General features: G+C 48.0%; 1 protein-coding gene across 1 annotated transcript in view; it reads right to left on the minus strand.

Moving 5' to 3' along the window:
- Positions 1–20,000, minus strand: part of LOC307083723 (plexin-A2-like) — a gene marked incomplete at both ends in the record, with an annotated part of 65,665 nt that overhangs the window by 18,198 nt on the left and 27,467 nt on the right. The window contains 12 exons of the mRNA XM_079747675.1: positions 2,331–2,335; positions 2,546–2,713; positions 4,109–4,245; positions 5,260–5,377; positions 7,944–8,095; positions 10,549–10,748; positions 11,901–11,997; positions 13,736–13,936; positions 15,181–15,295; positions 17,913–18,009; positions 18,541–18,694; positions 19,349–19,472. Of these exons, the coding sequence (XP_079603801.1) occupies positions 2,331–2,335; positions 2,546–2,713; positions 4,109–4,245; positions 5,260–5,377; positions 7,944–8,095; positions 10,549–10,748; positions 11,901–11,997; positions 13,736–13,936; positions 15,181–15,295; positions 17,913–18,009; positions 18,541–18,694; positions 19,349–19,472 (1,568 nt within the window). The remainder of the gene's footprint in view (positions 1–2,330; positions 2,336–2,545; positions 2,714–4,108; positions 4,246–5,259; positions 5,378–7,943; positions 8,096–10,548; positions 10,749–11,900; positions 11,998–13,735; positions 13,937–15,180; positions 15,296–17,912; positions 18,010–18,540; positions 18,695–19,348; positions 19,473–20,000) is intronic.

Genomic DNA, 20,000 nt, shown 5'->3' on the forward strand with positions numbered 1-20,000 from the left:
CCGGTGTGTGCATGAATCAGAGCGCTGCTGTGTTTTGCCTGCATAATGTTATTAGAAACGACGACTGCAGAGAAATCAACAAAATTTGCTCCGCGGAAAACAGCAGTGATATTCAAAGAAAACTGCATTAATGCATCTTGTGGGAGCTGGCTGGCACGCCGGGCGTGCTCTTTGTTATTGGCCGGCCCCAGCCAGATCAAACGCAGGCAGAAGCAGCTGGCTGCTGGTTTATATTCATCCAGGAGCTCCATGTGGAGGCGGCTGCCAGTACAGGCGTACAGGTGCTGCTTGTTTACATGTGTGGTGGTGCTGATGGGAGTGGGGGGGTATAAACAAGGCCTAGTGTGTGTGTGTGTGTCTACACACACACACACACACAACAACACACACACAAGACCTCCACCCCCACCTCCACCTTTCTCCACCAACTCCACGAGGCACGGGAACCCAGGGAGAAGCCTCCAGCGCCCGGAGAAGTACGAACAAATGAACGGGACGGATCGTGGAGGTGGATAACACGGACCGACGTGTAGGGATGAGCGGGGAGTAGAGGGGAGAGAGGGAGAGGGAGAGAGAGAGAGAGAGAGAGAGAGAGAGAGAGAGAGAGAGAGAGAGACGGGGGAGAAGACTGAGGGAGGGGGGGATGGAGAAAGATCAAGGGAGCGGGAGAGAGCGATAGGGCTGAAGAGAGATTGAACCAGAGAGGGAAGGAGAACGGGGTAATGAAAAAAAGATGACGGATATAGGGGACAGTGTGAGCGGGCGCGGTAACGACAGTAATTGCAATCGTGAGAGAGAGCCACAAAGGAAGACACATATAAGAGGGTTAGTTAGGTGGACAGAGGGGAGAGGGAAAAAGAGGGAGGCGCGAGCGGGAGGGGAGAGAGGAAGTAAAACAAGGATGAAAACACAGATTACGATGAAGACAGAGAGCGCTCAGCGAGAGGAAAAAAAACGTACGGAAGAGAGGAGGAGGAGAGTGGAGGAGGGGTCTGGGTGGAGCAGGGTGACAGATGCAGGGCCGAAGGTATGAATCTCCCCTATCCATTTGAACCATCTCAGGGAGCCCCCCCCCTCCCCAACGCCTCCCACTTCAAAGGACTACCCGGGTTTATGGAGACCCTATAGAAATGGCTCTGCCCAGATTATGGAGCTCCTTATGGCAGTGCATGCCTGCGTGCCCTCCCCGCCATCACCTACATAACCACCGCCACCACCACACCCACATGTGTAAGATCTACCTGCTGCCGATTCATATTATATATACCTGATCATATTTCAGGGTTAGCAGCATTGGATGAATAAATTGGTAGGAGCAACAAATAGTTATGAAGTGGTTTAGGTCAGCCTGTGTGTCGGCCTGCCCTGTGTCACATTCTAGCCTCTCTTTAAATAAAAAGAAAGTTGTTTTGTTATGTGGGCAATAGCCTCGCACCCTATTGAAGTGGTGGTTTCTCTGTTTGCTTTCATCGACCGGCTCTACAGTTCCTTAACAGGATGGAGTGTTACGCTCTAGTTCTAACAACGTCAAGAGGATTTCTGTTGACTCGAATGTGTGCTGTGCTGTGGCCACACTTCAAGGTCCGCGAGGTCCCGGAAAAAATGAGGGCTCTTGTTCTTGTGATTTGTGACTGCGGTATGAAAAGACAGAAGAGCATGATGAAGTCGACGCAGCTGGCAAAGCCTGGCTCGTTAACTATTTATGTTCGTTTAACGTGCGTCCTGGTAGTATATAAACTGTCTGGTTAACATTGTGACGTATAATAAGCGTACAAGAGATGATTATTGTGGTCGATTGTTGACCGTTGTTCTACTGCGTTGAACCACTCGAAAAAAAGAACAGGCATCAATTCTAGTTAATTTGGGATGTTGTGGCACACCTTAGGCTGATGAGACCGGCCTGATCTCGCAAGTTCACATTCTGTTCTCTCGGAGGATCAGTCCGACCTCAATCCTGTTGACAGACTTTTGGAAAATTAAAAACAGATAGGACCAAACGGCGCTGGGAGAGGGAGAGTCAGTCCATGAGGAACAAGGAGCGCTGCAATCGGCAGAAATAAAATATAATAACAACGCAGACAATCGAGTTTAGCAATCAAACAGCCTTCATCCGAAATAGACTATGAATGACGATGTTAAAAGTTGAACCCGAGATCTGCACAGAGAGCTTTTCCCAGAGGAGAATATCTCTTTGATTGACTTGCAACCGGGTACGCAACAGCGCAGAGAGCAAGAGCCTCACTCCGATTGGCCATCGTTTTTCGAACAACATAAAGCTTCACCCGTGTATTTGGAAATGGAAATTTCTTCCCAGCCGTGGCCAGACTCACATTCGCTGCAAAAAGCAAACACTGATATCAGGTTGGTCTCATGAGGATAATGCACCTTTTACCTGCACACTTAGTATGCACCTCGTTTTGTACCTCTGTACTTGAACATCTCCATTATACGTGGACTTCATGACGTAAGGGGAGGAGAAGTTCCTTGTGCAGAAGGACTTTGAAATACTTCACATTGCATAATAAAACACTTTGCCACTGCCCACCTTGTGATGCTCCACTGGGGCTCGATGCGCTGGACGGTGGGGTCCTCTATGTACTCAAAGGCCAGACTCCCAGGGGCCCGGCCCCGGTCCACCCGCAAGGTGACCGGCACCGAGCCGGCGCCGGTCACAGACGGAGCGGAGAAACACACTATCTCTGAAGTGGTCCTCCTGGAGGGTGAGGGAATGAAGAGGAACGGCATCACACACACAGCAGACGGGGAGCTGAGGGTTCTGTAGCGTCTCCATGGATTTGATGGACAGATGGATAGACACATATAAATAGGGATTGACGGTTAGACAAGACGGACAGACAGACAGACGGACGGACAGACAGCAGAAGGACAGCAGACGGACAAACAATCCGACAGAAAGACAGCCATATATACAGAGAGAGAGACAGACAGATATACAGTCAGTCAGACAGCGAGACATACAACGAGAAAGACAGACAGATATACAGTCAGAAATACAGACAGACAGACAGCGAGACAAACAAACAGACAGATAGACAGATGGATAGATAAATAGATCATTGACAGATCTGTATCCTACTATATAGATACAAATATGTCATCAATCTAATACAAACAGCACATGTTTCAAACACAGTTATGCAACTCATGTCTTTTTGTCAAAGTCCCTCATCTGTTCTCTCAGCTCTGAGCTGTATGTGTTTATCGGCGCTGGGGCCCGTGTTTTATAACAGAGTGCCCGGCCCTAGCTCGTTACAGGCACATTAAGGACTGAACACATTAATTAGTGGGTGCTCTAGCTAATGGCTTCTCCTCTCCCCCCTCCTGACTCAAACCATTCGTATCCTAAAATAGATAGAACTATAAATACATGAGGGGAAGTACCCACAGGCCCCCAAAGTTTCATCCATTCCTTACTCATCCCCCTTCACCCCCCCTAAACCATTCACTTGTGCATAATGACGTACTAAAGTTACGTGCCAGAGAGCACTTCTAACAGGGTGGGATTCGTGCATTGGGGTGTGCTTAAACTGCGGCTAAACTGAGAAGCTAAGGCTATAGTTGTAATTTATTTATCATATGTATTTACTTATGAATAAGTAAATGATAAAGATGATACATAATGCATCTTCTTTGTGGTCTCGGGTCTTAGGTTGAAAACCGAAAACTAAAACTAGGGTGAAGATTGACATTAAGAACAACTGTCTTTCTGTCCTGGTAGAGGATGCTGTGTGCCATTAGATTAGATAAGAACATGCTAGAATATATTCAATTGGATTAGATAACATTTGACATTTGATTATCGTCAATTAGGTAAGATATTTATTCTTAACAGCAGCCATTAAATGATGCATAGGCCTACATGCATTAAACATACATTTTACACAAAAAGAAAAAGAAACATCAATAAATTGATAAAATCATTAAATCATATAAACATATAACATCAAGTTAGTGAAATACCAACGGAAAAACATAGATAATATATACAAATAACAGGGTATATAAGAACTATGGAGCGGTATAAAGGTTGACCGAGTCTCTCCAAACGTGGTCTTGGTTACGAGAATCGAGATGACATCATCCTCACCTGTACAGCTCACAGGTCTGATTCCCGAAGCCGATGATAACAGAGCTGCCAGCCTCCAGGTTCTCCCCCACGATGGTGACTTTGGTTCCCCCAGACTCGGGCCCCCTGGCTGGGGTGAGCGCCAGCATGGAGGGGGTCTGTGGAGGAGGGCCGCGATATTTTGTCAGTGATGTCAGTGATGACATTTAGTTCAGCCTGAGACGTCAAACTCAACCCCATGTCTTGGGGGATGATATGGTTCAGTAGAAGCCCAGACAAGGCTTTAGATGGGAAAAAAAAATCACTAGAAGCAGTTTAGTACCATTTCTTAGAAACAGAATGGATACGATTGACACACTTGCAAGGATTTAAAACGACGGCAGATATTTACAATAAACAACTGTAATCTGAAATAGCCCTTAAGCACAGGACTATATTTTCCCTCTGTAGGGATTTCCTGCCTGTGTAAACGGAGCACTTTGTCCGTGAATCGTGACAAATCACTTCACGAAACGTCAATATGTTTTCCCTGGCTTTCAGGTGGACTCATCTGCTTTAAGCTGCACTAATCACCAATGCTTGCTGGCATCAGGCCTCCTAAACACTATTAAAGGTTGTCGCTGTGCTGGTGTCCTACTCCCCAAGCCCTGAGGCAGCAGAGATAAACTGTATGTGATCTCTACGGTTTAAGTGATGGTTCTCTGAGCTATTTCCTCCTCCGTACTACCAACCCTGACCCTAACCCGCCCCTGTATACAGTACACTAATGTCCACCATATAGTGTGGTTTCATATCCTTTACAAGGAATTGTAAGCACAGCATAAGATTGGCAATTACAACGCTTGAGTTTTCATTATCCACTTCCAATCTCCACTTCAATCGACACTATAGGACCCGGTGCAATTTCAGGGTACTTTCTTCAATCTAGTGGTTCAAAATGGACGATTGTATCTTTGATGACTTCACCTAATATTCTGTCATTTAGCAGATGCTTTATCCGAAGCGTGTGGACATTTAGTTCATCAGCTCTTAGGGCGAGGCGTCCAGCTCTAGGACGCCCAGCCGATGTTGGCTCTTCAGTAGACTACACTACACCGGGGGCCCTTGGTGATGCATTTAGTGACTTGTCTGGAACAAAATGGAGGTGAGTTGTGTTGTCTGGGAGTAATTACCACGAAAGAGTAGATCTGTGTGGACAGAGCCCGGAGCTCTGGCCTGCACTCCCCCACACAGAGCTGGACCGGACCTGGGGGGCGGCCCTGGGGGGCCGGGGCCATCTCACACACTATCCTGTTGGGAGCAGACACAGGTGCGTGAACACATGCACAATAGCATGCAGGTGCACGCACGCACGCACGCACACACACACACACACACACACCTGTATGTATAGACACATGCATACAAACACACACTCACTCACACACATCCCCCCCCCCCACCCACCCACACACACACACACACACACACACACACACACACACACACACACACACGCACACACGCACACACGCACACACACACCTGTATGTATAGACACATGCATACACACACACACACGCACGCACATAGACCCCCCCCAAACACACACACACACACACCTGTATGTATAGACACATGCATACACACACACACACCTGTATGTATAGACACATGCATACACACACACACACACACCTGTATGTACAGACACATGCATACACACACACACACTCACCCACACACCCCCCCCCCCAAACACACACACACACACACACCACATACACACACACACACACACCCCCCCCACCCACCCACACACCCACACCCACACACACACATGCACACACACACACACACACATCCATAGAGCGTGTCTACATACATCAAACACCGCCATACGCAAACACAAATAGGGTATTCATGAATATAAAGTGCATTGGAAGCGGCATTATCACAGGTCTCCCCCCCGCCTCCCCCACCACCACCACCTTCCTCCCATTCCAGGCGCTCATATCCATGCACGATAACGCAGCACGCCTGCATACACATGAGCAACAGCACGCCCAGCGCGACGCGCGGCAGCCGTCTGTTATCGGTTGCAGCGTCCGGGGAGGCTCGGGCCCCGGGGCCGGCTGCCGTGATTGAGGAAGACTTTCATAGAAGTAGCGGGTCAATACGTCCGCCCATCCCTCTTCCTAATGGGAAACCTATAGCCGTGGTGGAACGCCAGCCATAAACCATTCTCTCTCTCTCTCTCTCCTTCGCTCTCTCTCCCTCGCTCTCTCTTTCCCTCCCTCGCTCTCTCTCTCTCTCTCTCTCCCTCTCAATCTATCTCCCTCTCAATCTCTCTCCCTCTCTCTCTCTCTCTATTCCTCCCTCTCTCTCTCTCCCTCTCAATCTCTCTCCCTCTCTCTCTCTCTCTCCCGCTCTCTCAATCTCTCTCTCTCTCTCTCTCCTTCCATCTCTCGCTCTCTCTCTCCCTCTCTCTCTCTCCTTCCAAGCCCCTCCCGAACGCCGCCCGGCCACCCACCATTACCTCCTGTTACCATGACGACCGTGACGATGGTGTCGGGGTGTGCGGTGTGCGGGGAACGGGGGGGACGTTTGCTCCGGTAAATCAGTATTGTCTGTCGGGTCAATAAGATAAAGTGGGCCATGAATAAGTCATTATGGCGACTGACCCCGAGCCAATATGAATGCTTGTAACAGCTGTAATGGCGTGTTTTAGAGTCCTGTACGCCGCTCACTTCAACAACCCCTTCAACAACCCGTCACAATAAAAGCCCCCCCGCCCAGCCCCAATCGACCACCTCTTGTCTCGCCTCCCCACCAAATACAATATCCCCCCCCCCCCACCAGCCCTACTTATCTCAACTGCCCTCCCCAGCCAACACAATAACAACCCCCCCCCCCCACAACACAATAAAAGCCCCCCACCACTATGAACCCTCCTTCATGGCCAACCCTTCTCTTCATACATCATGAGGGCTTTTCAATTTTCTACCGGGTTGTTTTTTCTTTCTATCTTCTTCTTCTCTTTCCAACACACACACACACACACACACACACACACACACACACACACACACACACACACACACACACACACACACACACACACACACACACACACACTCAGACACGCTCATACGAGTGGGATATAAATAAAGTCTCGCAGGGCACCGGAGCTACTGGGGAACACATGGCTCACAGATTGTTCCTCCCGCCGGAGACACGCGTCGCATTTCAATTACGCCCGCGCCCTGCTTCCGTGAGGACGCCCGACAACAAAGACCGGCGCTCTGGCGTTAGCCGGCACCGCCGTCGCCGCCGTTACAGGGGGGGGTGGCGGAGGAGACGGGAATAAACACATCATGTGGTATTATTGGGATTCATCTATGCAAAAAGCCCCCATGTCAATTTGTGATTTGGTGTTCGGCTGTGTTGGTTTTTATCTGAGAAATTCAGTATGGTAGGTTCTGTGTGTTTGTGTGTATGTGTGTATGTGTGTGTGTGTGTGTGTGTGTGTGTGTGTGTGTGTGTGTGTGTGCCCATCTGCCAGTCTGTATGTGTGTGTGCATGTATGTCTCTGTCTGTGTCTGAGGGATTTTTTGTTTGTTGTAAATACACACGTTTGTTCAGTGTGTACATACGTCTGTGTGTGTGTGTGTGTGTGTGTGTGTGTGTGTGTGTGTGTGTGTGTGTGTGTGTGTGTGTGTGTGTGTGTGTGTGTGTCTGCCTGTCTGTCTGTCTGTCTGTGTTTGCACATCAAACACATCCCCTCCGCCAGATGGAGTTCCTGTAATATTCCAGCATTACTCCTGTAATATTCCAGCATCATTCCTGCATAACTCCATTGGGAGGTGGGGCTTACTGCTCGGCCGTGATGTATCCCTCCTCCTGGGGTGTGCAGGCTACCCCGGCCACCTCCACGTTGCCCTGGAGCTCTGAGAAGGACAGGCCCAGGTTCAGGCCATGGATGGTGACCATGGTGCCGCCCTCCGTCGGCCCAGCCACGGGGCTCACCTGGGACCAGGAGGAGGGAGAGATGGAGCCAGAAAGACCTTTGTTGTGATTACAGTTAGCATTTTTCTGTGTAGTACGTTATTGGATATTTCGTCAAAATCGTTTAATTTTACGACCCAAATGTCCTTAATTGTGAGATGATGTTAGAAAAGCAGTGAAATGGTAAAAACAGTCATTGCTATATTGCATTTTGTTCAAACACTAAATCAATTTCTCTCTCATCATAACAAAGAAAGAATTGAATGAAAAGGGAAAAAGTAGAGAGACAAATTAAATATTGCACTCAGAAAAATGTGTTCAACAGTAATTAGATTAACTAGTAATGACAAAAATAGATTCAATCAGAAAAGGCAGAGAAATAAATGTAATCACCCAGTGAACACAGTCGAAATGAGAGTTGACATGAGAACGACTATAGACCAGACCCAATAGATCCTGATTAGGCAAGGTCTTTTCCTATCAGAGAGATTGTCCCAGAGATTAGGGCTTCTCTAAAGAAAAGGCAGGTCAACTTTAGGTCCAAGCTCTGTACGGGGGAAGTTCCTCAGGAATTTATGGCTGTGCACTGGTTCAGATGAGTCTAAGAAGGCTTTGAAAGAGATCCAAATCTCACATTGGAATTCACTGGAGGCCAGTAAATAGTAAGCCTGGGAACCAGACAAATCTCGCAAGCTCAAGTGTCATATGCTCTGCAGAAAGGTCTGGCCTCCCTCCCATACAAACATTCTTCTGCCCGGTACAAAATCACAAGACCGACCAATCGCAACCGCTTGTCCAACGTGAGGCGGGATAAATACGGTGACAATGCCGAGGAGCGCGGTATAGGCATTTCAACAACAACAAATATAGCTGCCGCTGAACAGTCTGTTCATTCCGCTCTCGAGACAGTATTAAACCAACTGGATGGTTTAATTTCACTTAAAGAAGAACAGGAGATAACACTCAATTATTTTTTTGGAGAAGGAATTATTTCTTTGGTCACTCTGTGCCGAGTCACTTGTTTCGTTGCTGTGACTGGTAGAGGGCTTATCACATTGGGCCACAGGCTTTTTGGTCTGCGCCCGTTGGGCTCGCCCCTTGGAAGTCAGAAGTGAAAGGAGGTTTCAGACTAATTGCAGTTTGAATACTAGCCAGGCTAGTTAAGTGTGACGTTCCCAAGTAAAATGTAGAATACATTTTTTGATGCCTGCCAAAGGGTTTATCAGAGTTCAACTTGTATTGTGATAATGATGTATAAATTATTCTTAATTGGGGAAAAACGTAGTTAAATTATTTTTATCTATGCACTGAATATGAGCTACAGTCGAGGCAAATGGGTACAAGAACATTTCTCCCTGTTTCTCCCTGGGTGATTGCCACCTTGAAGAAGACACAAACCCAACACCACTCAACCAGGTGAGTGCTGGATTTCAGCCTGCTTGCACTAGATAGGTAAAGCTCAGGTCAGTGTGAATATATGGGTTTGCATCACCTACGATCCTTCAGTGGGGGGGGGGGCAGGTGCTTCCAAATGCCCTTTAAACATTTCAAACAAAATGACACTGAAAAATAATAATATACAGTATTCCAAAGGGACCCTGTGAAGCCTGTTGTGGAAACCTTTCCCGTGAGAGGCCCCTTCCAGCCCAGCAAGACAGCTGGGGGCCCGCGGGGCCCAACAGGAGGGACGCCGAGGCGACGAAGGAGCGACTAAGGAGCAAGTTTCCTTCCCAGTTCCCGAGCGGCACAAGGCGGTTGATTCATTCTACGGGCGCTTCCTTGTGAAACGCTAATAGAGTGACAGAGACTTCAAAGGCTGGCGGCTCTTTGAAGTGCAAGAGCCTTTGCTTCTCAGGGTCTGACCCACTGTGCCTCATTCATGAGAAAGGAACAAGGAGGGTGTGACGGCAGAAGAAGATCCATAGCTAACCTTTAAATAGGCTGATTGTGTTAAGCTCCGCAGCACTTTAGGGAGGCCGCCAGTGTGGTGTAGAGTGTGAAGAGAGACTCAGGTAGGAGAATGTTGGCAACGGCAGGATGGATGTTTGCCACGGAGGGATATTCATTTTTTTCCTTGTGTGACATTTAGCAATGACGCGACAAAGCGCGCTCGGCCACAGCGTTCGGTAATGACAGCAGCCTTTTGTGCGCAGTGAAAGAGAGGTAAGAACAAAGGAGGCTGTCGCTCTGCTTTCAGGCTCGTTTCCGAATGAAAATAGGGTTTGCTGCGCTCCCACAAATACTAACTGTCATCTGGTATATTTGGAATAAAAAAGAACGCTATTTCCACAATAAACCACCATTGACATTGTTGAGAAATTGTGTATCGATCCCTTTAAAGCTTTCTTAAATACAAAAATACCGAAAAAGGAAGCATTTTGAAAAAATCCAGTAAAAAATACACAAAGAGTTGAGACTTGTAGCCTTCAAGCACCAACAGTGCAGACAACCAAGTGAACGTCGCCCCCGCTCACCTCTGTGATGCGCGGGTTGGTGCACTTGATGTTGCGGGCGGACTGGTCCATCCAGCGGCTGGCGTAAGGGGACAGCGGTGGGCAGTGCTGCTTCATGGTGCAGCGGCCCTCGCCACTGCACCAGCCGCACTGGAACTTCCTGTCCGCACGCAGACACATGCCGCAGCTGTCCCGCTGGGCACTGCACTTGTACAGGTTCACTGTGGAGGGAAGACCACAATGGAGCTTGGTCAACTGAAACCCAACTCAATATTCATCTGAAACTTAGCTTCAAATTCAAGTTAAACTCAACTCAATATTCAACTGAAAATCGGCTCCAAATTAAACTGAATCTCAGCTCCAAATTAAACTGAAACTCAGCTCCAAATTAAACTGAAACTCCGCTCCAAATTAAACTGAAACTCAGCTCCAACTTAAACTGAATCTCAGCTCCAAATTAAACTGAAACTCAGCTTCAAAGTCAACTGAAACTCATGTCAGAATTCAACTGCAACTCAATTTACCTAACATAATCCCTACAGTACCTAACGTAATCCCAGCGCACAGTCTGCTGCTCAATTCAATCACAACATCACTTTAAATCTTACGTACTACATTATTGGCTCCGTGGAGATAGCAACAAGAGAAAATGGTGGTACATTAAAATACATCTTGGGGGAAATGTGTTCGCTGCATTCATCTCTAGGAGCAGTGGGCAGCCACAGAGCAGCACCCAGGGACCAACTGCCAGACAACTCCAGGACTAGTGCCCTGGTCAAGGGCACTGGCAGGAGTATTAACCTCTCGGGGGGGGACAATGGGGAGAACACACGAACCAAGTCCTCACAGAACGGTCCCGGCGGGGTTTGAACCCATGTCCTGCTCGCTGTGAGGAGACGGAGCTGAACCAAAGGGCCAGCTAACCTACTTGTGCATATTAATAAGCACAGAGAAAGGACAGACGAGGACAAGCACAGGAAGCCCTCTGCTCCGCCTGAATCCGTGGGGATTCAGGTTTGTTTTGACAGCACTCCGTCGGACCGTTGTAGGGCCCTCGATGACAGCATTCGCAAACACACACAGGCACGCACACACACACGGACACACACACACACACGTGTGCACACACACTTACACACACACGCACAAATGGTAACAAGCACACGCACAAACACACACGCACATCCACACACGCTAACAAAAACACACACACGCACACGCACACGCACGGGCACACACACACACACAGACACACACACACATGGACGCACCACCTTTATTTATGTTCACATCCATTCTTAATGGACATAGACGATAACACACTCCAAATCCCGAAACCTCAATGTACTTTTGGGGAGGAATTGCGGACGCACCTTTGATCTTGGCGGGGTTGTCGATGATGAAGTTGCCGTTCCACACGATGGACAGGTCCACCGCCAGGTCGCTGATCTTACCCCCCTCGTATATGTACTGAGAGAGACAGAGAGGGAGAGATAGAGAGACATAAGCAGATGTTGAGAGAGAGAGAACGAGAGAGAGAGAGACATCGGGAGATGGAGAGCGAGGGAGAGGGAGAGAGAGACATGAGGATATATGGTGCGAGATAGAGAGAGACATTGAGGTATAGAGAGATAGTGAGTTAAAAGGTAAAAATAAAGTTAGCGATACAGAGAAAGACAGAAAGAGGAAGACAGTGATCATTGTGTATATGTGTGTGAGAGAGAGAGAGAGAGAGAGAGAGAGAGAGAGAGAGAGAGAGAGAGCGAGAGAGCGAGAACCACAAGACAAGAGGAAGCTAAAAGGACAGAAGGGAATCAGGAGCTAGAGCGTGACAGAGAAACAAGATAGAGGGAGGAAAAAAAAAGGAAGAGGGGCAAAGCGAAACAAGGAGAGGGAGAGCATTGCACGAAAGTGAGGCGGCGAGAGTGCAACGGCGGAGTGCTTTTAACCACTTGTCAGGCGGGACGTGGCTTCCTGGTCCACTCCTCCGTGCGGACACTCAGCCCCACGGGGTGGCCCCGGCATCAAAGGCAGAGGGAGCATCTCTCACGCATTGGAAACATGTATAATAGAGGAGTGTGGGCTGCGTTCAATCATCATTAGACCGTTGCCTGAGCGCTCCATTAGTGGTGCGGGAGTTCGGCCCTCATCTGTCCTCGAATACCTCCTCAAATAGATCTGGGAGTTCACGGAGAAGGTTGCATCGTTTGTTGGGATGCGTTGCAACCCTGTGTGGTGGACCACATCAAGACATTCCTTTTGATTACATTCAACCATCTTCATTTGCCCTCCTCAGCCTCCATCTCTCCCCCCACCCGCTTTCCCAATGTCTTTCCCTCTCCTCCCTGTCTTTTCTAGATCCTCTATATTCGCTCTGCCCCTTCAGAAGATCCAGAAGGGGAGTTGCTACGTCATGTAACAGGACGGCCGCGGGACGGCCTCGTGGCAATGAACCTGCAGGCATCTCTGTGAAGATTCCTGAGAGCCATAACCCCTAACCTACCCCTTAATGAAACTGAATTCAGTCCCTTTATCGTGGGTTCCCATGCCCAAACTTTGTATGCAGTGAATCACCTGTGGGAGGCGCTGAATATTTGACCCACCAAATGTTTTGCGCAGCAAGCGATTCATTCCTATTCCCAGGTCCATTGTGAGATAATTAACGTCCCTCTATGGGTATTGTCTACCAACAAGAATGTTTTGAAAATGGGTTGAAAATGTTTCAATTGTTAAATAGGTAAAAGGTTGTTCATAAAAATGCTAATTTGTCGCACAAAAAACCTTGGGCTAGATCACTAAATGGTAAATAGAATCAGTGTGTTTGTGTATGTTTGTGTGCGTGTAGGTGTGGGTGCGCTGGTGTCTGTTTGTGTGTGTGAGAGCGCTCGGGTCTTTGGGGGGATATGCGTGCGCACGTGTGTGTGTATAGCTGCACGCGCGTGTGTGTGTGTGTCCACGCCTGTGTGTGTGTGTGTGTGTGTGTGTGTGTGAGTGTGCGTAGGTGCGCGGGTGTGTGTGTGCATGCACGCCTGTGTATGTGTGGGTGTGTGTGTGTGAGTGTGAGTAGGTGCGCGCGTGTGTGTGTGCGTGCACGCCTGTGTATGTGTGTGGGTGTGTGTGTGTGTGAGTGTGCGTAGGTGCGCGCGCTTGTGTGTGCATGCACGCTTGTGTATGTGTGTGTGTGTGTGCGTGTGTGTGTGGTCCGTACCGAGCTGTTCTGGCACTGCACGCTGGTGCTGTTGAAGCGCAGCGCGGTGACTCTCTGGCTGGAGCCCTGCACCTGCACCACACACTCGTAGCCGCGCTGGCCCGACTGTGGCTGGGGAAGGTTCCGGGCCCTCAGCGTGATGGGCCGGACCTCGCCCGCCGGGATCAGGATCTGACCCGAGTCCAGCAGCTGAGGACAGTCCTGAGGACGGGGAGAATAAGTATTAACAATTAATAAGAACCAAACGATTGATAATGGGACAAAGGTGAAAACACGGGTGCTAGGCGTGTTCTATTGTCGAGGGGTTCAGCGAAAGGTTCTGAGTTCGAACCTAACTCCCGTAGGCAATCTGGAAAGAGATGCCTGTCCCCCTGTCAGCTCAATAACGGTGTGTGTTCAACCATTCACAGTATGGCACTGTGAATAAAACGAAATAGTAAATGCCACCCATTTCCCTTCAGCATGGGACACACTATTTTGTACTATTTTGTGAGAGCATTGTATGATACAGCGTTTATGAGCTCCTGGCTGATCGTTAAATAGAAGGTGAAGGCAGACGTCAGCAAAATCCTTAATGTTACCTTACAGGCTCATTTATGCAAATGTGTACAAAGCTGCGTCTCGTACGGGTCTCCCGCTCTTTAAAAACACAAAAAGCTTTGGCGGTTGACACGAGATCATTCCCTTAGCGTGGAATAGAGATTACACTATAGACACCGAACTTGGGCCTATTATTATGCTGTTAGAGGAGCAGGCTGCACGCCGTAACGGAGACAATGACACTATTTCACAAAGAGCCTCATTAGGGTGTCAGGCAGCGGAAACCAACTCTTCCAACTCACAAATCTCTGCGTCAGAAAAAGCTTGATAGCATATGAAATCGAATTTTCAACTGTTTTTCTTTTGTTTCATTTGTGAATGCCATTATCCCACTGTGCAGAAGCATTGGAAATTCATATGGCGTGGTTTTGAAAGTAACTTTTGTGTGGGTGGCTTTCAAAAGCATGCGTTGACTGACAATGTAGTATTTGACCCATGGCACAGAGACAATTTGTCTGTTAACTATTGGTGGCTGTTAGCTTGTGGTGGTTATTAGCTTGTGGTTGCTGTTAGCTTGGGGTAGCTGTGCTTAGCTTGCAGTGTCTGTTGACTAGCGATGGTCGTTAGTTTGTGGTAGTTGTTAGCTTGGGGTAGCTGTGCTTAGCTTGCGGTGTCTGTTGACTAGTGATGGTCGTTAGTTTGTGGTAGTTGGTTTAATAGTGATGGTCGTTAGTTTGTGGTAGTTGTTGGCTTATGGTAGCTGTTAGCCTTGGGGTCTGTTAGCTTGTGGTCAGGGGGGAGCTAATTGAATGCTGTTAGCTTGTGGTGGCTACTACCATGTTGCCACTGTCAGCATCTAGTAGCTGTGTTAGCGTTAGCATGTTGAATAATAAGGTAACCGGTACCTCTGAGGCGTTGACCCTTCCCTCCAGGAAGGAGCAGCTGCTGGGATCATGGGTGCACAGGTTGCGATATTTACACCAGTGGCAGTGGAAGGTGCTGTTCACACAGGAGAGACACCTGGACAACACACAAGACACACACCGCTCATGAGACACTCATTGTTTACAGATCCTAGACTGATGTGGGTGTGGTGCTTTCATTATTACAAGTTTTCTATAAGTTCTCTTCAATCATAAAACATTTGAAATATACTACAAACAGGATTTACGTTGCATTCAAAAATATGAATTGTTAGCTTCAATGTACTGTAATGAGTGAGTAGTATAATTGCAGAGTGTAAAACACAGTGAGACATGATTAATTGCTGCTTGTATTCAGTCCCTCCTAGTTTTGCTCTAAGCTATCTGCCACACGCTTGGATACTTGGAGAATTTAAATTAACAAAAATAGCTGCAAGGCAAAGACAGAAAAGACTAAGACTTGCTCTCATTCCTATAGATCTGCGCTCAAACATTGCTATTCATTTGTTAAAAACAAATTAGTTTAACATTTATCAAAACAATTAACATATTGCCCTGTCAAGCAGAGAGGCCACTGGAGTGACAACACACTGAATGTTCATTTTGCATGTGCGCATGTTACTGTTCAAGGCTGTGAACACCAGCACAAGCCATCCGATGTACCAAGAGGATGAGCAACATATACATGAACCACAACGAATAACAACCTTTATTTTAAGGACTATTATATTCCTATTAATTGTGTCCTAGTCCTATTACTTTTATTATTATGGCATCCAAAACCACATTAACTTTAACCTTGTTATTGAGACGAGAACCGTCTTGTTGCGGTCTCCTCACACCCTCTCTGCTTGGAGGGATATCAACACGCCAACGTGCTATTAAAGAGTGGGCACAGCAGTACAGAGTGTTGCACAGAACAGAGGGAGTGTTTGAAACTGATCCGGGGTCATCACTCCGTACAGTGGCATCAAGGCTGGACGACACTCCATTATAGAGTGAGGGAGGGAGAGGTCCCGAGAGAGAGAGAGAGAGAGAGAGAGAGAGAGAGAGAGAGAGACATTGAAAGGTAAAGATAGTAAAACCAAGCTCATAAGATGAATGTATTGTTGATAGACTAATGAGTACATTCATGCTTGCAGGGTTCAATCGGGATATTTTGACAATGTCCCAGTGGCGAGATTACAGAGTTTGAGTCGAAAATGATTTTCAGATGAGCTTGTTCTTGGCACATATGGACATTAAATGAGATGACGCAGAGCATGCATGAAACAACGGGAGCGCACGTGATGTGTGAATCACTCCAGCGCAGAATAGCTCATGGCGATGTAGTAATGTCAATGATTGCTGTGAAGCCTCATTAAATATGGATACCATATAGCTGGCAAGAGCCAATATTGATAATTATATGTGTATTTGTGTGTCTATGTGTGTGTGTGTGTGTGTGTGTGTGTGTGTGGATGTGTGTCTGTGTGTGAATGTGTGTGTGTGTGTGTGTGTCTGCAAGACAGAAGGTTGTGTGTTAGTTTATAAATGAGCAGGATTGCATTCTAACCACTGTTGTAAATAGCCATGGGAGTGGTGGACGGTTTAAGTGCATCAACTTGGAGTGTGTGAGTGAGGGTCTATGAAGTGTGTGCGTGTGCGTGTGTGTGTGTGTGCGTGTGTGTGTGTGTGTGAGTGTGCGTGTGTGTGTGCTCTCCAGACACAAATTAATTATAAAGATGTTGAGTTACTGAGGTGAGTGGGTACGGGGAGGGACGCGGGCGTAGTGCAAGGCAGAGAGAGAAGGCCTTTGTTAGAAGTGTACTAGGTCTAAAATATTAATTATGGAGTTATATAGGGTCAGGCCATAACCAATGGCAGCCATGTTTGGCTACAGCCAATGAGATGCCGTCTATTTAATATGCAGGGACGTTCTTGTTGAGGTAGAAGAAGGAAAAAACTCCTAGCTGTACTCGCAGGGCGCATTTTCAACCGCTACTTAGCTCTTCATCCATCATCCTTGAGAATTCTGGATGACCATCTCTGCTCAGTGAGGGAAACAGTTCTAGTAAAAGGCTGCAATTCACGAAATAGGCGAAAGTTGCCTTTGACTGAAGGTAGATGACCTTGCCGTGAAATGTGCATTGTGAATGTTTAATAAGACCAGATCGGTGACTAAAATCCTTTTGGAAATTCAGACAAACGAGGCGAGACAACCAGACATGGTTAATGGTGTTATGAAAATGTAAGTGAATTCCACCCCCTGGTTTATAAGGCCTTATCCCAATTCGGGTGCAGATCATCAATACTACTGGAACAATCAGAAGACAGGTGATGAGGCAGGGGCTGGATATCTACTGGACCAATCGAAAGACAAGGGAGGGAGAGGCTTGATCTCTACTGGACCAATTGAAAGACAGGGGAGGGAGGGGCTTGATATCTACTGAACAAGTCAGAAGACAGATGAGGGAAGCGCTTGATATCTACTGGATAATCAGACAAGTTAGAAAGGGGCTCGATATCTACAGGACTAATCGAAAGACTGGGGAGGGACAGGATATCTACTGGACTAATCGAACGACAGGAGAAGGAAGGATATATCCTTGACTAATAAGAATACAGGGGAGGGAGGAGCTTCATCTCTACTGTACCAATCAGAAGATAGGCGAGGGAGGGACTTGATATCTACTGGACCCATCAGAAGAAAGGCAATATAAGGCTGGACTTACGTGTGATGGACGCTGCAGTTGTAAAACTTGACCTCAGTGCTGGCGACCATTTGACCCGTCTCCTTGGAGTTGAGACGCAGTTCCACCCCCGACCAGTCTAGATGGAGACGGAGAGAAGAGTCAATTGGATAGGGTGAAAATAGAGAAACAAGGTAGGAGACAGGATTCAGAGTGTGAGGTACCCTGCGTTGGACAGACAGGACATCAGTACACAAGACATGATATCGTGACAGCAAATGGAAAATGAAAGTATTAAAAAAGACAAGTGAAGGTTTAACTCCGAGATAAATAATATAAATGCAGGGCACACCAGAACAAAAAGGAATGGCTTTTATCAAGGGAGGAAACATTGATGTTCTCTGTTAACAAAATCCCTAGTCCCTCCCTAGTATTGCCATGCATCCTGCAGGATCCAGCATTTACAGCAGTAAAGGCAGTACTTTACTGCTCTAGTATGTAGTATGCTGTACTAGCTGGCATGCTAGTACAGCATACCAGCAGTCACAAACACGCCAGACACCTTCTTTGAAACGCCAGGGAGGACCATTCCAGGTCATTCAGTAAGTGGTTGTAATGTGTGTCTTGATGTGTGTGTTAAAGTGTGCCAGGTCACAGGTGTGGCACTCACCCTGTCCCTCTGGGATCCGTGGGACTTCTCTGCTGTCGGGGGAGAGACACATCACCCGGTTGCCGTTGACGTGGCCCTCAGCCTGCGCCTGCTGGCCGAAGGAGCAGGTGATGCCCGCAGAAAGATCCGGAACATTATTCACCTCAAGCAGCAGCTAAGTGGAGGAGGGGAGAAGGGATGGCGGTAGGGAGGGTTGTTGGGATGAAGGAAGGACGGATGGAAAGGAAGAAAGAAAGAAAATAGTAAAATATAAAAAGAGAGAAAATGTACATTCACATTTATATTTAGCTTTTATCAAAAGCGACTTCAAACCATTCACACTCCGACGGCGGAGTCAACCATGCAAGGCGACGGCCAGCTCGTCGGGAACACTTCGGGTCTGGTGTCCTTCTCAGGGACAACTCGACACTCAGCTAGAGCTGAGCTAAGCCGACCCTACCATATATATTTTATATAATGTTTAAGCGCATTGTTTCAAAAAGTTCACCTGAATGAAATAGGCTTACATCAACGACAGTTAATCCATTATATATCTGTCATATTGAAAAGTTGTACCGCCAAAAATACAAGAGCAAGTCTTTGAAAACAAAAGTTTTCTCCACCCTCGTGTTCTGGGTATAACGAACAGAAGGGGTCCTCTGTGGACTTTGTTATTTGTGAAAAATGACACACACTTATATTTTCATCTTCTCTCACACTGGAAGCGAGACACTGTATTGTTGTGTCGTGACTCATGTCACTCAAATCCGCTGCTGTCTATGACGGTGGACGGCCGTGATTGGCTGCAGGGGGCGATGACCACACTCACAGGCACGCTGTGACTGGACACGGCGATGCTGTCGGGGTGAGCGATGACCTGGACGCAGCGCTCGATGGCGGTGGCGAACCGGAACACCTCTTCGGCTCTTGGACAGCGATCCCTCCTGGAACACCTGGGGACGAGGAGGAGCAGGAGGAGCCGGAGGAGGAGGAGGTGGAGTGGGAGGAGGAGGAGGAGGAGGAGGAAGAGGAGGAGGAAGAGGAAGAGGTGGAGTGGGAGGAGGAGGAGGAGTGGGAGGAGGAGGAGGAGGAAGAGGAGGAGGAAGAGGAAGAGGTGGAGTGGGAGGAGGAGGAGGAGGAGTGGGAGGAGGAGGAGGAGGAAGAGGAGGAAGAGGAAGAGGTGGAGTGGGAGGAGGAGGAGTGGGAGGAGGAGGAGGAGGAAGAGGAAGAGGAGGAGGAAGAGGAAGAGGTGGAGTGGGAGGAGGAGGAGTGGGAGGAGGAGGAGGAGGAGGAGGAGGAAGAGGAAGAGGAGGAGGAGGAGGAAGAGGTGGAGTGGGAGGAGGAGGAGGACGAAGAGGAAGAGGAGGAGGAGGAGGAAGAGGTGGAGTGGGAGGAGGAGGTGGAATGGGAGGAGGAGGAAGAGGAAGAAGAAGAGGAGGAGGAGGAAGAGGAGCAGGACGAGGAGGAGGAAGGGCAGGAGG

Source organism: Pollachius pollachius (genome assembly GCF_949987615.1).
Source record: "Pollachius pollachius genome assembly, chromosome: 12".
NCBI lineage: Eukaryota > Metazoa > Chordata > Actinopteri > Gadiformes > Gadidae > Pollachius > Pollachius pollachius.